The sequence below is a fragment of the Hemicordylus capensis genome, chromosome 2 (assembly GCF_027244095.1).
Source record: "Hemicordylus capensis ecotype Gifberg chromosome 2, rHemCap1.1.pri, whole genome shotgun sequence".
NCBI lineage: Eukaryota > Metazoa > Chordata > Lepidosauria > Squamata > Cordylidae > Hemicordylus > Hemicordylus capensis.
Genome location: NC_069658.1, coordinates 253885234 through 253898066, shown reverse-complemented (window position 1 = coordinate 253898066; position 12833 = coordinate 253885234). Strand labels below are relative to the sequence as shown.

Below are 12833 nucleotides of genomic sequence, written 5' to 3'. Positions count from 1 at the left end.
TTTAGAATTTTGTTTTTAATCTCTCCCGCCCCCAGATAGCTTTCAGTCTAGTGAAAATCATTCTGTTAAGACTGGCCTTCACCTTGGAAAAATGATGTACTATATATTTTTATATGTTTGATTGTCCTTTGCTGTTTCTATGTGTGTTGTGCTGCTCTAAGACATTGTGGCCTATATATTGGGTGTAGGGGGAGCAGTGTTTACATGGTAACATCACTTTAGGAAGTTGTGCTGAAAAGTGATGTCCTAAAATAAAGGAGATATGCATAATAATTTAGAACTGCAAGGAGGAGCTAATTTAGCTTATATGCATTTCGGCCGTCAGTTTGCTTTGATGCTGCTGAATCCTGTCAGTTTTAGTCTCTCCCCTTTGAGTCTGTAAAGTAGCCTCCAGTAACATTTTAAAATGCAGGCCTGTCTGATTCCTCTGTTCTGTGCATGGGCTTGAAGGGAGTGTTTTAACAAAGTGCTGTAAATGTTTAGCAAGAGTACTGTTAAATAAGAGTGTTGCGGGGGGCACTCCTTTTAATCCCAAACTATCACTGACAGATGTTGCTAATTCTATTTATAGAGAGGAGTGGCTGTTTGTCTGATCAAAATATACTTGGCCGCTTGGCAGGCAAGATATTAGCCAGGTGTTTAAAACACTAATTTAGTAGAATTGTAAAAAGTGACCTTTTATTATCTACCTAAAAAATTAATCCCAAGTTACAACTTAACTCTTATGAAACAAATTAAATTATAAAACTACTAGTGACTAATTATTATTTATAGCTAACAAATGTATGTCAACTGTATTCGAGAGATCGTGGTTTGTTTGGGAGTTTTTTTAACCCCAGGAATGCCTAGAACTAAGCACAATAGTAAAATCTTTAGAGATTAAAGAAAATGCTTATAGGATCAATGCAAAAAGTTAGTTTTAAAAAAATTAACCCTTTAAAATATTATTGTTACAAGTAGTGGGGGCATATATTTTATTTATTTAGTACATTTCTAACAACATGTATGTGAGTAACCAAACGCCTGTAGGCTAGGGAAGCAATGAGCCCTCCTGCCTTTGCTGTCAGAAACTACTATGATGTAACTGAAGCAGGATTGTTGGTCTATCTTTCAGTGTTGTCAACTTGAGTGGCCACAACATTCCAGGGGTTTCTCCCAATATAACCTGGAGATGCCAGGGTTTGTGTGTTGAAAGTCCAAGGTTCAAAGCATGTGCTCTTCCTGTGAGCTAGGGTCCCATCCCACCCCACAAAAAAGTGTAGGTTCCTGCATTGTTGGCCTTGTGGAATGTTTTACTCTGAACATCTATAGTCAGATAATACGCTATCAGCTGACAGTACTTTGACTAGCAGCCTAATTTGTGAATGGCTCTAATCATTCTTGCACATAGATGTTCATGGAGTATTCACCCACCTATTGCTCTTCCTTCCCTAGATGAACGTGGCAGATATCTGAAGTTGATCATATTGCTCTGAAACAAATGTGAAAAGCACAGAAAGCTGTTTGATTAGTCAAGATCATGTGGTGCCTCTACCACCTTTGGGCTGCCAACTGGCTCTTAAAAGAAGTGGCTGTCAGTTAAGAACATAAAGAACAGCCCTGCTGGATCAGGCCCAAGGCCCATCTAGTCCAGCATCTTGTTTTGCACAGTGGCCCCACCAGATGCCGCTGGAAGCCACAGGCAGGAGTTGAGGGCATGCCCTCTCTCCTGCTGTTACTCCCCTGCAACTGGTACTCGGAGGCATCCTGCCTTTGAGGCTGGAGGTGGCCTTTAGCCTTCCAACTAGTAGCCGTTGATAGACCTCTCCTCCATGAAGTTATCCAAACCCCTCTTAAAAACGTCCAGGTGGTTGGCTGTCACCACATCTCGTGGCAGAGAATTCCACAAGTTGATGATGTGTTGTGTGAAAAAGTACTCCCATTTGTTGGTCCCAGATTTCCTGGCCATCAATTTCATGGGATGATCCCTGGTTCTAGTGTTATGGGAGAGGGAGAAGAATTTCTCTTATCCACTTTCTTCACACCATGCATGATTTTATCATGTCTCCCCACATTCGTCTTTTTTCTAAACTAAAAAGCCCCAGGTGTTGTAGCCTTGCCTCATAAGAAAGGTGCTCTAGGCCCCTGATCATCTTGGTTGCCCTCTTCTGCACCTTTTCCAGTTCAACAAAGTCCTTTTTAAGATGTGACCAGAACTGTACACAGTACTCCAGGTGTGGCCGCACCATAGTTTTGTATAAGGGCATTATAATACTAGCCGTTTTATTTTCAATCAGTTTCAATTCCTCAGTAGGGAAGGATGGGGTCAGGCTGACTGCATTTTCCTGCACTTATTCTCTGTCCCATTCTCACCCAACAAAGGCACGTTTCGCGGGGAGCCAGGAGGAACCATCATACTCAATGACCTTACAGCGCAATGTCAGATCGTTTGGGGCAAACAGCAAAGGGGAAGGATGGAAAAAAGTATTCATCGCTCAACCTGTTTGATACATACAAGGGCAAGTCCTTAGAGATCCAGAAACCCACAGGTAAAGAATGTGTGTGTACACAAGGCCACCCGTTTTTCTTCTCAGTTGAATTCCCAAAGGAGGGGGCACTTGCTATGATGAACCTGCTTAGTCTCTGATGCCCGTCTGATGGCACTCGCAGCGCCCTGAGCAGCTGCCCCCTCATACGCACTTGAATTATCCTAAGTTGCCAGTCTGTAGTTGGCTGGGCAGCTGTTAGGAGCTGCCATTCAGTGTGTCAGCAAGAAAAACTAATCTGTGTGGCAGAAGGAAGGGAATTGGAAGCAGGGGGAGGGGGCGGTTGGCAATAGGGCTTTAGGTCTGTGTCTCATCCCTGCTTCTCACTCCCCTGCAGTCACTCCCCGACATGGCTTGCAGAGTCTCGGTAAGGTTGCCATTGCTCGGCGCATGCCACCCCCTGCAAACCTGCCAAGCTTAAAAGCGGAGAACAAAGGCAATGACCCCAACGTCTCACTAGTGCCGAAAGACGGGACAGGATGGGCAAGCAAGCAGGAACAGCCAGACCCAAAGAGGTGAGGGAGAGGCAGAAGGGCCCCACTGCCCTCCCGTGGGGTTTCCCACCTATGTGTGGGCCCTGACAGCTTCTTCATCTGTCTCTTTCTTTTGTCTCCAGTACCGATGCCTCAACAGCTCAGCCGCCGGAATCGCAGTCGCCGCCGGCTTCACAGACGTCTGCCTCAAACCAACCGAAACGACCCCCAACAGTCCCCGAGGTGAATCTGGGAGTTCGAGCCAGTATCGTTCACTGTTCAGCATTAGATCAACAAGGTTTTTTAAATGAAAGATGTGATTCTTAACAACACTGTTGAGATCCCTTTATAAGGCTTTTAATCTATAGTGCTAGAGAACCACAGAACAGACCCAAGTCAGCAGCCAAGCCAAAATAGCAGTTGGAGTCATAGCACAAGGTCACAGGCCCAGCAAAACAAAGTAATGGGAAATCAGCTCGCAGGTCTCTTGCTTAGTTTTGACCTTCTGCCTTTCTTTCAGAATCCCCCTACAGTAGCAAGCGGGGTAAAGTCCTGGGCGCAGGCCAGCGTTACCCATGGAGCGCAAGGAGATGGTAAGTTGCATCTTGACTAATTGCATGCGAGCTGAGACTTAAGACATTTGAAAAGATGAGTGGGAGGAGTCCATAAAGATCAGCAGTTTCCCCCAGGATCATTGTCAGAAATTTATTCTACATCAGGCTTAAGAATCTCACATTAACTTGCTTGTTGTCATGGTGAGGGCCTTTGCATCACCCTTCCATCTTGCATTTAGTAGTTTGCTGAATCTGTAATCATGGGGCGAAGGCTTAGTGAACGTTGGTGTCACCATTTCTTTCTCTGTTGTCAAGGTGGAAAGGGATCAAGCCTACTGTCGCGATTCTCTCGCGAGGAATTTCCGACCCTGCAGGCGGCTGGCGACCAGGACAAAGCTGGCAAAGAAAAGGACACTACCGATGCGTCGTATGGGCCCGGACCAAACCTCCGCCCCCAGAGTGAGTGGTGTTGCTTTGATGGCAGCTGAATCTCAGCCCTGGGGCAAGGGAGAATCCTTGCCACCCAAAATGAAGGCTGCACTGTCACTAGAAATCCAAGAGGCTTTTCTCATCCTTAAAACATTGTTTTCCCTTCTGTTTTCCACCACCACTCTCCCCCCCCCCCCACTTCTTGCAGACGCAACCAGTTGGCGGGATGGAGGCGGGCGGGGCACGGACGGGGAGCTGGTGCCTGAGGATGGACGGGCTGGGGTCAGCATGCAACCCAATGTCCCGCCTCAGTTCCCTCCCTACCGGGGGATGATGCCGCCATTTGTAAGTACACTATGGAAGTTGTGCTTGTCTTCAAAGACAATTATTGGCTTTAGAGTAATGGGCCACATTAGTATGATGAGCATAGAGAAAAGGGAAATGAATTGTACTTGATTGATTAGAAGGGAGCATGTATATCTGTTGGCAGTGGGCTGCAGATTGGTAAACCCTCAATAATCCCTCCTCTACCCCATTGCAGATGTATCCCCCGTACCTCCCATTCCCGCCTCCATATGGACCGCAGGGACCTTATCGCTACCCCACAGCGGAGGCGCAAAGGTAAGTGCAAGGAGTTAGGTTGGGGGTGACAATGTTTAGAAGTTTTGTAGGAAAATATCTAGAAGGCTAGAGTGTGGGAGAGGGGCTGGCACAAGACTGGAGCCTGCTGGCTGTGGAACAAGAGTTGGAAGTCCTGACTTCCTTGTGGTAGTGTACTAGGGGCCAGTATAGAGATTTTGACATTGTTTTCAGTGTTTCAACCTCTCCAAGTAGAATTAAGGTGAAGGAAGGACTGCTTCATTGGCACAGCTTGTGATTTTCATGATGGAAAGCAAGAAGGAAGCAGACCATGGGCCCTGTGAAAAGGAAGAGACCCTTAGAGACAATAGTCTTTGCTTTTTTTTCTTTCTCTTCCCATACACAAAAATAAAGAAATTACTCCATTGCTTCCCATCAGCATACATCACAAGAAAGGGCTTCACAACTGCGGAACATAGAATGCAATTTGACACCCTTATTTCAAAGAACTCACACTATGTGACCTAGGTGTGCCATAAAACCCTTGAACTGCCTACCTGACATGGTTGACTGTTTTGCTTATTGTCTGCCCTGATTCCATGAAGAAAAGACTGGCAGGACATCTGCAAGCAGATTCTGCTGCATACTACTTGATTCTTTGGTCTCTCTAGTGCAGGCATCCCCAAACTGCGGCCCTCCAGATGTTGCTGAACTACAACTTCCAGCATACCCAGCCACAAAAAAATGTGTCTAGGGATGCTGGGAGTTGTAGTTCAGCAACATCTGGAGGGCTGCAGTTTGGGGATGCCTGCTCTAGTGGGTTAAAGTGGGATCTTTTGACTGGGTAGTGGGCAATGCAGAGATGGAGCTTCTGTTAATGTCCCCCACACCCATGCTATGTCTGCAGGTTCCAGCGGCTCCCAGGACCCCGCCCCTCACAACCTCCGCTGCGCATGTCGGAGCCTGTGAGCCGGCCACCCGTCCTCAAGCAGGATGACCTAAAAGAATTTGATGAGTTGGACCAGGAGAATGATGAAGGCTGGGCAGGTAACTGGCAGGCCCCTACTGGAGGGACATAGTCATGAAGTCTTAACTATAATGCCTTGAACTGTGGCTTCCTGATTTGACAGTTTGTTGAGTCCCACATTGCTAAATCTGTCAATCTGAAACTGCCTCTGACTTTTCTGCAGGAGCCCATGAAGAAGTGGACTATACTGAGAAGCTGAAATTCAGTGATGAAGAAGACGGGAAAGAGACTGATGAAGAAGCCATTGAGAATCGGTAAGATCATGGGGTTTTTTTTGTGAATTTTCATCCAGGGTATCAGTTCCATGAGAAGGATCCATGTAGTGAGCCCTACCCATGTGATTCCATTAAGACAACCGCTTTCAGCCATGTGGGGAGAGCGACATGTCACTCTGATTGTTCTTTTGGGCCTCTCTGTGGCTTTCAATACTATCAACCATGGTATCCTTCTGGATCATTTGGGAATAGGTGGTACTGCTCTGCAGTGGTTCCTTTCCTATCTCTCTGGTAGATTCCAGAAGGTGTCACTAGGAGATAGTTGCTGTCTGAAACGAGAGCTGTTGTATGGAGGGCTCCCTCAGGGCTCCATACTATCTCCGATACTTTTTAACATCTACACGAAACTGCTAAGTGAGATCATCAGAAGATTTGGAGCAGGGTGTTATCAATATGCTGATGACACCCAAATCTGACACCCAAAGTGCCATAAAGTCCCTAAATGCCAAGACAGAGGTACTCATGGCAAGCATTCGTACTTCGGCGGATGTGATAGGTCTTCCTGTTCTGGGGTTGCACTCTCTCCGAAGGAACAGGTACATAGCCTGGGAGTGCTTCTGGACTCAGGCCTCACTCTGGATTCTCAGGTTGAGGCTATGGCCAGAAGCGCTTTCTATCAACTTTGGTTGATACAACAGCTGTGTCCATTCCTCAAAGACAAAGATCTGAGAACTATGGTGCACTCTCTGGTAACCTAGGCTTGGCTACTGCAATGTGCTCTCTGTGGAACTGCCTTTGTATGTAGTTCGGAGACTTCAGTTGGTCCAAACTTCAGCGTCTGGATTGGTCTCCAGGGTTTATCGGAGAGGCCACGTTATGCCTGTCTTAAAGCAACTGCCTTGGCAGCCAATAGGTTTCCGGGCAAAATACAAAGTGCTGTAATTTTAGAAGGACCTCAATATTCATGGGAGTTCCATTCCATGGTTGTACCGTGGATACGGAAACGGCAAATATTGAGGCATTGTTTCAGTGGGGAATTGGGAGTTAGGTTCCTGGTAGGCAGGAAAATGTGAAAATTGGGGGAGGGGGGAAGCTCCTCACCATGCTTTGCTACTCCTCCTGCATCACACTGTGGCCTCAAGATGCTCAGAAATCGCCCTTATTTGTCTTGTTTTTTTACAGGAGCCATTTTGTGGCTCTGAGAAACAAAATGGCAGCCAGAAATGACCTCCATGGTCATTTCCGGGCACCTCTGACCCACAGATACACGAAGTTGACATGTTTCTCCTCCCCACGCCCCCCAATATGCCAAGGTCAAGTAACTTTTACCCGGCCTCAGATATGCAAATCCGTGGATAACTAGGTTTCCCTGTACCTTTTTAAAGCCCTAAACAGCTTAGGACCGAGTTATCTGGGAGAGCCCCTTCTTCTGCATGATCCCCACCACTCATCAAGAGAGGTTTGTCTCTGGATGCTGCCAGCTCATCTAGCAGTGACTTGGGAGCAGGCCTTTTCTCCTTGCTCCTGGGCTGTGGAATGCGCTCCCTATAGACATTCGAGGGTTATCTTTACCAGCCTTTAAAAGAGCCATTAAGACGTGCTTTTTAAACATGGCTTTTAGTGGGTTTTGAATGTTTTAAATTATTTTAATAGCTGTTTTGTTTTTGTTTATTTTTGTGAACCACCTAGAGTCTTTGGAATCAGGCAGTATGTAAATTGAATAAATACATAATGAGAGGGATTACCTCACAAAATGCCTTCCACACAGCTGCACCTAAAGGGTGTTTGAGCCAGATCCACATTCATCCGTCTTTTGTCACTCCAACTCTGAGCAGTAGGTGCAGGATCTCAGTAACCTTTTTGACATCTTTTCTCTTCCTCCACCTTGTTCCACAAGCAATGACGAGGCCTCTGGCCCTGAAAGCCAGTCATCAGGTACGGACACAAAGAAGGCTGGAACCCCAAAAGAGGATCAACCTCTTGTGAAGACAGCGTGGCCTGAAAACTCTCGTCCCCCAGAGGGCACCAAAGAGCCACCGCCACCTTCCCCTGCAATCCGGCCGCCGCCGCCGCCGCCCAACCGGGGCAACTGGGGACAACCCAACGACTTCCCAGTGAGTCTGCATGGGCTTGGCAGCACCTTGGGGTGGCAGCTGCCATTCAAGAAAAACCTAGTGAGCTGAAGCATGGAGAACTGGGCTCCTGCCGTTAAGCCAAGGGACAGAGCAGTAAATTGGGAGAGGCTGGTCTCCAGGCAAAGTGAAGAAGCATACTGCCTTGTCTCGTTGAAACTTGCCAGGTCTGGAAAATGTGTCGCTTACAGAAAACATATCCTTAGAACCATCATTCCTAAGATTCTGGGGCAGGTCAGGGTCAAAAGGCTATGGTTTGGGATTGTGAGCGCACCTTCTAACCCACCCAAGCCCACACACTCGCGGCTCATCGCTGTTAATACCCGGCTCACCCAAGCCTGGAGCTTCTGTTTAACTGGTTTTAAACCACAACTAAAATTTGAATTTGCAGCTTTAAGAGCTAGTAACTTGTTCTCTTCTTAGATTCTCAGAATGCCAAATTCTGCACGCCGTATAAAATGCCATGTTTTCATGGTGCAGATCATGGAGTCATGGCACCCACATTGCCCTGTTATTGAAGAAGGCTGACATCCGTCTTTGTAGGTTGCAGCTTGAATTAGCCAGGGGTAATTCAGAATCTGTTAAAGCAGGGAGTACCAAGTAAATATAACAGTTTGTGTCCAAAATATTCTTAGGCTTGGATTTCCACTGTTGTTTAGCTGGGGGACAAGGTTGTGTGGCTGGGAGCGGCCTCTGCTGCCCTCTTAATTCTTTGGCCTTGAGTTTTCTTTAACTCGGCAGCTTTGACCCAAGATGTTTGCCTCTTCTCTCTAGGACCGCCCGCTGCGACCCCCGCCCCCCGAAGATGAAGATGAGGCTTGGCGTCAGCGCCGGAAGCAGTCGTCATCGGAGATCTCCGCTGCAGTGGAGCGTGCCCGGCGTCGGCGGGAGGAGGAGGAGCGGCGCATGCAGGAAGAGCGGCGAGCTGCCTGTGCCGAAAAACTCAAGCGACTAGATGAGAAGTTTGGCGCCCCTGACAAGCGCCTGAAGCCAGAGCCTTCCAAAGAGCCTCCCGCCCCTCCTCCTCCTCCACCAGCTCCCACCCCAGTGCCCTCCAACCCTCCAGCTGCCCTGGTCCTCCCAGAGGAGAAGCGGGAGAAAGAGGAGCCAGTTCTGGCTAACAATCCTCGTAGTACTGTCGGTGGTAGCGGCAGCAGCGGGAGTAGCTTGGACTCTGCTAGCACTGGTGATTGATTTCTTTGTATTGTATTGTTTCAAAGATTTCTATCCTGCCTGTCCAGCATAGAAACTTCCAAGGTGACTGACAACAAAAGTTAAAAACCATAACACATAAACAAAATGAAACAGCAGTTCTATTTAAAAAATAATAATTCAAAGGCAAAACCACAGCCATAAAACAAGCAGCAAGGCAGCAATAAATATATCTCTTTTGAAAGCTTAGGAGAATAAGGTGGCTAATGTTTAGGCATCAGCTAAAAACAAAATAGGTGCCAACTTACTGTGGGAAGATGTCTCTGGGAAAATGTGAAGGGCCTCCTCTCCAGTTGCCAACTGCCTATTCTCAGAAAGAAGAGCAGCCGGAGAAGGGTCTTTGTTTCCTGGTCTTGGAGTATAGGTTTGCCTGGTCTCATTATAAACTTGTTCACATGCATGGACAGCACTTCTTGTGTCTCACAATTATTTATCTATTTTTAAATACTGGCTGATACGTACATTTCTAGGCAGCTTACAGAATTTAAAACACAATATAAAACAGTAAAAACAGTTAAAATTCTACAAAATACACTAAAAAGAGTCTATTTTGTTTAAAATAAACAGTTTAAAATAAAATGTAATTTCAGTTAAAAGCCTGTGAAAGCAGGTGTGTCTTGAGGTTCTTCCTAAAAGCAAACCAAGAAGGAGATGCTCTTATTTCAGCAAGGAGCATATTCCAAAGCCCCGGTGCAGCCACCGAGAAGGCCTGGTCCCGAGTCACCACCAGACGAGCCAGCAGCAACCATAACCTAATGATTCTCTGCTAAATATGCCTGTTTCACTGATGCAGGTCATCATTTGATATTGCACTCACTGAGTAGCAAACTATTTAACTTATCTTTTTATTTAAAAGATGTGTGCCCCGTCCCTCCAGTACACTACTGCACAGGGTGGCTCACAACATCCATGTGTGAACATGACCAGAAGGGTTCAGCTGGGGTGGAGCTCACTGTTCCCTCTAAGGCGTGTGCATGTGCGAGCACTCACACGCTTTCTGATGTCCGCTCAGTTAATTTTAGATCCCACTCAGGAAGGCCCCACTCTGAATGCATGTGCACACACTGCCTTGATACTGCCGCCCAGAACAAAACTCATTCCGTGCACAGATGAAAAAAATTAGAACACTGGTGGAGCCTCTGTCAGCACTGTGCCAAATTCTGTCTTAATTTGTAAAACTGAATAGAAGTGTTGGCTCTAACAACTGAAACACCACATAGTAAAAATGTTTTAAATTCAGCAGTAGTTCTAAACTTCATTTAAAATGAAATTCTGTACAGCCTGCCTGTGGTATTCTCCACTGGCACATTAATATGTATGTGTGTTCAGGAAGATTTTTTGAGAAAAGCATACTAGGTTGGAGCCTGGCATTCTTTCTTAGAGTAGGGAATATGTTGAGCTGCCATATACTAAATCAGACAACTAGTACATCTAGCTCAGTATTGCTTACATTGACTGGCAGTGAATCTTCAGGGTTCAGATTAGGTCTTTCATCCCTACCATGTATCGATACTAGGGATCAAACCTAGGACCTTCTGCTGAGCTACAGCTCTCCCCCACTAGTATTTACAGGGAGAGTGCCACTAGCATGGCTTCACTAGTAGTTGAAGGTATGTGATCCAAGGCCTTGGTGGCTGATCTGGGGAGTGGGGAGGTATATATAAGGTTTAAGGGCCCAGAGAATAAAGTGGGTGAACCCAGAGCCTTGTCTGTTGCTTCATGAAGTCTCTCTCTCTTGCTCTCTCGCTCTCTCTCTCCATTCACTACAGCTGAGCCACCTCTAGCTCCTCCCTCCAAGGAAGTGCCAGAAGTGAGGGAAGAGCCACCAGCTTTATCGGGGCCTGCTCTCCCAGCAGCTCCCATTCCAGCCAAGGCAGAGCCCAAGGGGGAGACAGTTCTTCAGGCACGACAACCGCCTCCAGCTCAGACACTTGGCTATTCAAAGTACCAGAAGTCCTTGCCTCCTCGATTCCAGAGGCAGCAGCAGGTATGGGAAACAGAACTGGGTGTCTGGGCTTGGGGCAAGAGGCTTGCTTTGAGGAGGAGGCTACCAGTGAAGGTTTAGTTGCAATGATGAGTCTGTTTAGACTAGAGTCTCTGACACCCACTGATGTCCTCGCAGCTACCTGAGCAACGTGCAGTCCTTCATCTAGTAACTTGCTGTACCACAGGGAATGGGACCTCACTCTTTTCTCTTCACCCCCACCCCAAACCCTGACTTTTCAGGAGCAGTTATTAAAGCAGCAGCAGCAATGGCAGCAGCAGCACAACCAGGTTCAGCCACCGTTGGCCTCCTCTGCCCAGCAGCAAGCTGCAGGTGCTCCTCTGGCCACTATGGGCCCCTCGGGCAATGTCCACCCTCAGCCTGGGTCACCAGGGCAGCAGCAAGCCCCACCCCCGCCTCCAGCGCAGCAGGCTCCACCCAAAGGCATGTACCCAGGCTCCATTGGACGACCTCCCCCAATGCCACAGATGAACTTTGACCCTCGCTGGATGATGATCCCACCCTACATGGACCCACGCATGATGCAGGGGCGGCCCCCCATGGATTTCTACCCACCTGGAGTACATCCCTCTGGTACGTCAAGGCAGAGAAGGCCAGACAAGGTTAACGGCAATTGCGTGCTGATTAGTAAGCAGGTGGTCTTGGGCTACCCATATTTACCTGTCCAGCCCAGAGAGGATGGGTACAGAAGGCATCAGGAGCTGTTAGGCCTGATTCTGTTCTTCCTTCTCCTTCAGGTCTCCTGCCCCGTGAGCGATCAGACAGTGGAGGATCCAGTTCAGAGCAGTTTGACCGCCACCCTCCTATCCTTCGAGAGCGCGGCACCCCACCAGTTGATCCCAAGCTGGCCTGGGCTGGAGACGTCTTCACTAACACCTCATCTAACGCGGATTCACGGCCTCAAGCAGCATCCCATCGGCAGCAGGATGAAGAGGAGAAAGGGCTAAGGTGAGGGGTCTTTGGAGGGAGCTGGCCAGGCAAGGGAACAAGCTCTAGGCAAACTGAAGCAATTTTATGTGCATTTGAAAGCTCGCTTTTTATTGCTGGAACCGCAGTCATTCAGTAGAGTCCTGGTGAACAGTTGATTTTGCGGTGATAGAAGAGCAGTGGGCCAAGATCCTGTCTCATCTACAGAGATGCCAGGTATTGAGTCTCCATTGCCACATATGCTACTCATCAGTACACCTCTTATTTATTTATCATATTTTTATACTGCCTTATATGTACATCTCTAGGTGGTGTACAAAATATAAAAAGCAAAAACAGACTAAAAATCATAAAACACTATTAAAACAATCTCATAAAACACATTAAAACAACATTAAAATTCCAATTAAATGCCTGTGAGAACAGGTGCATCTTGAGGGTCTTCCTGAAAACAAACAGAGAAGGAAATGCTCTTCTTTCAACAGAGAGCATGTTCCAATTCCGGGGAAGCCACAGAGAAAGCCCGGTCCCGAGTTGCCACTAAACGAGCCGGCAGCAATCATAACCAGACCTTTCCAGAAGATTGTAGTAGGCAGCAGGGTTCATGACAAAGAAGGCATTCTCTTAAGTATGCTGGGCCCAAGCTGTTAAGGGCTTCATATGTAATAACCAGCACTTTGTATTTTGCCCGGAAACATATTGGCAGCCAGGGCTCTTGTGCCCTAGAGGTTACTAGTCAGCACCACTCTGGACCA

General features: G+C 47.3%; 1 protein-coding gene across 1 annotated transcript in view; it reads left to right on the top strand.

The window, feature by feature from the left end:
• Positions 1 to 12833, top strand: part of PRRC2A (proline rich coiled-coil 2A) — a 42344-nt gene that overhangs the window by 11095 nt on the left and 18416 nt on the right. The window contains exons 2-15 of the mRNA XM_053295624.1: positions 2362 to 2528; positions 2863 to 3040; positions 3142 to 3241; positions 3519 to 3591; positions 3868 to 4011; positions 4190 to 4326; positions 4523 to 4602; positions 5468 to 5607; positions 5751 to 5841; positions 7700 to 7916; positions 8709 to 9120; positions 10916 to 11133; positions 11373 to 11724; positions 11889 to 12099. Of these exons, the coding sequence (XP_053151599.1) occupies positions 2417 to 2528; positions 2863 to 3040; positions 3142 to 3241; positions 3519 to 3591; positions 3868 to 4011; positions 4190 to 4326; positions 4523 to 4602; positions 5468 to 5607; positions 5751 to 5841; positions 7700 to 7916; positions 8709 to 9120; positions 10916 to 11133; positions 11373 to 11724; positions 11889 to 12099 (2465 nt within the window). The 5' untranslated portion in view covers positions 2362 to 2416. The remainder of the gene's footprint in view (positions 1 to 2361; positions 2529 to 2862; positions 3041 to 3141; positions 3242 to 3518; positions 3592 to 3867; positions 4012 to 4189; positions 4327 to 4522; positions 4603 to 5467; positions 5608 to 5750; positions 5842 to 7699; positions 7917 to 8708; positions 9121 to 10915; positions 11134 to 11372; positions 11725 to 11888; positions 12100 to 12833) is intronic.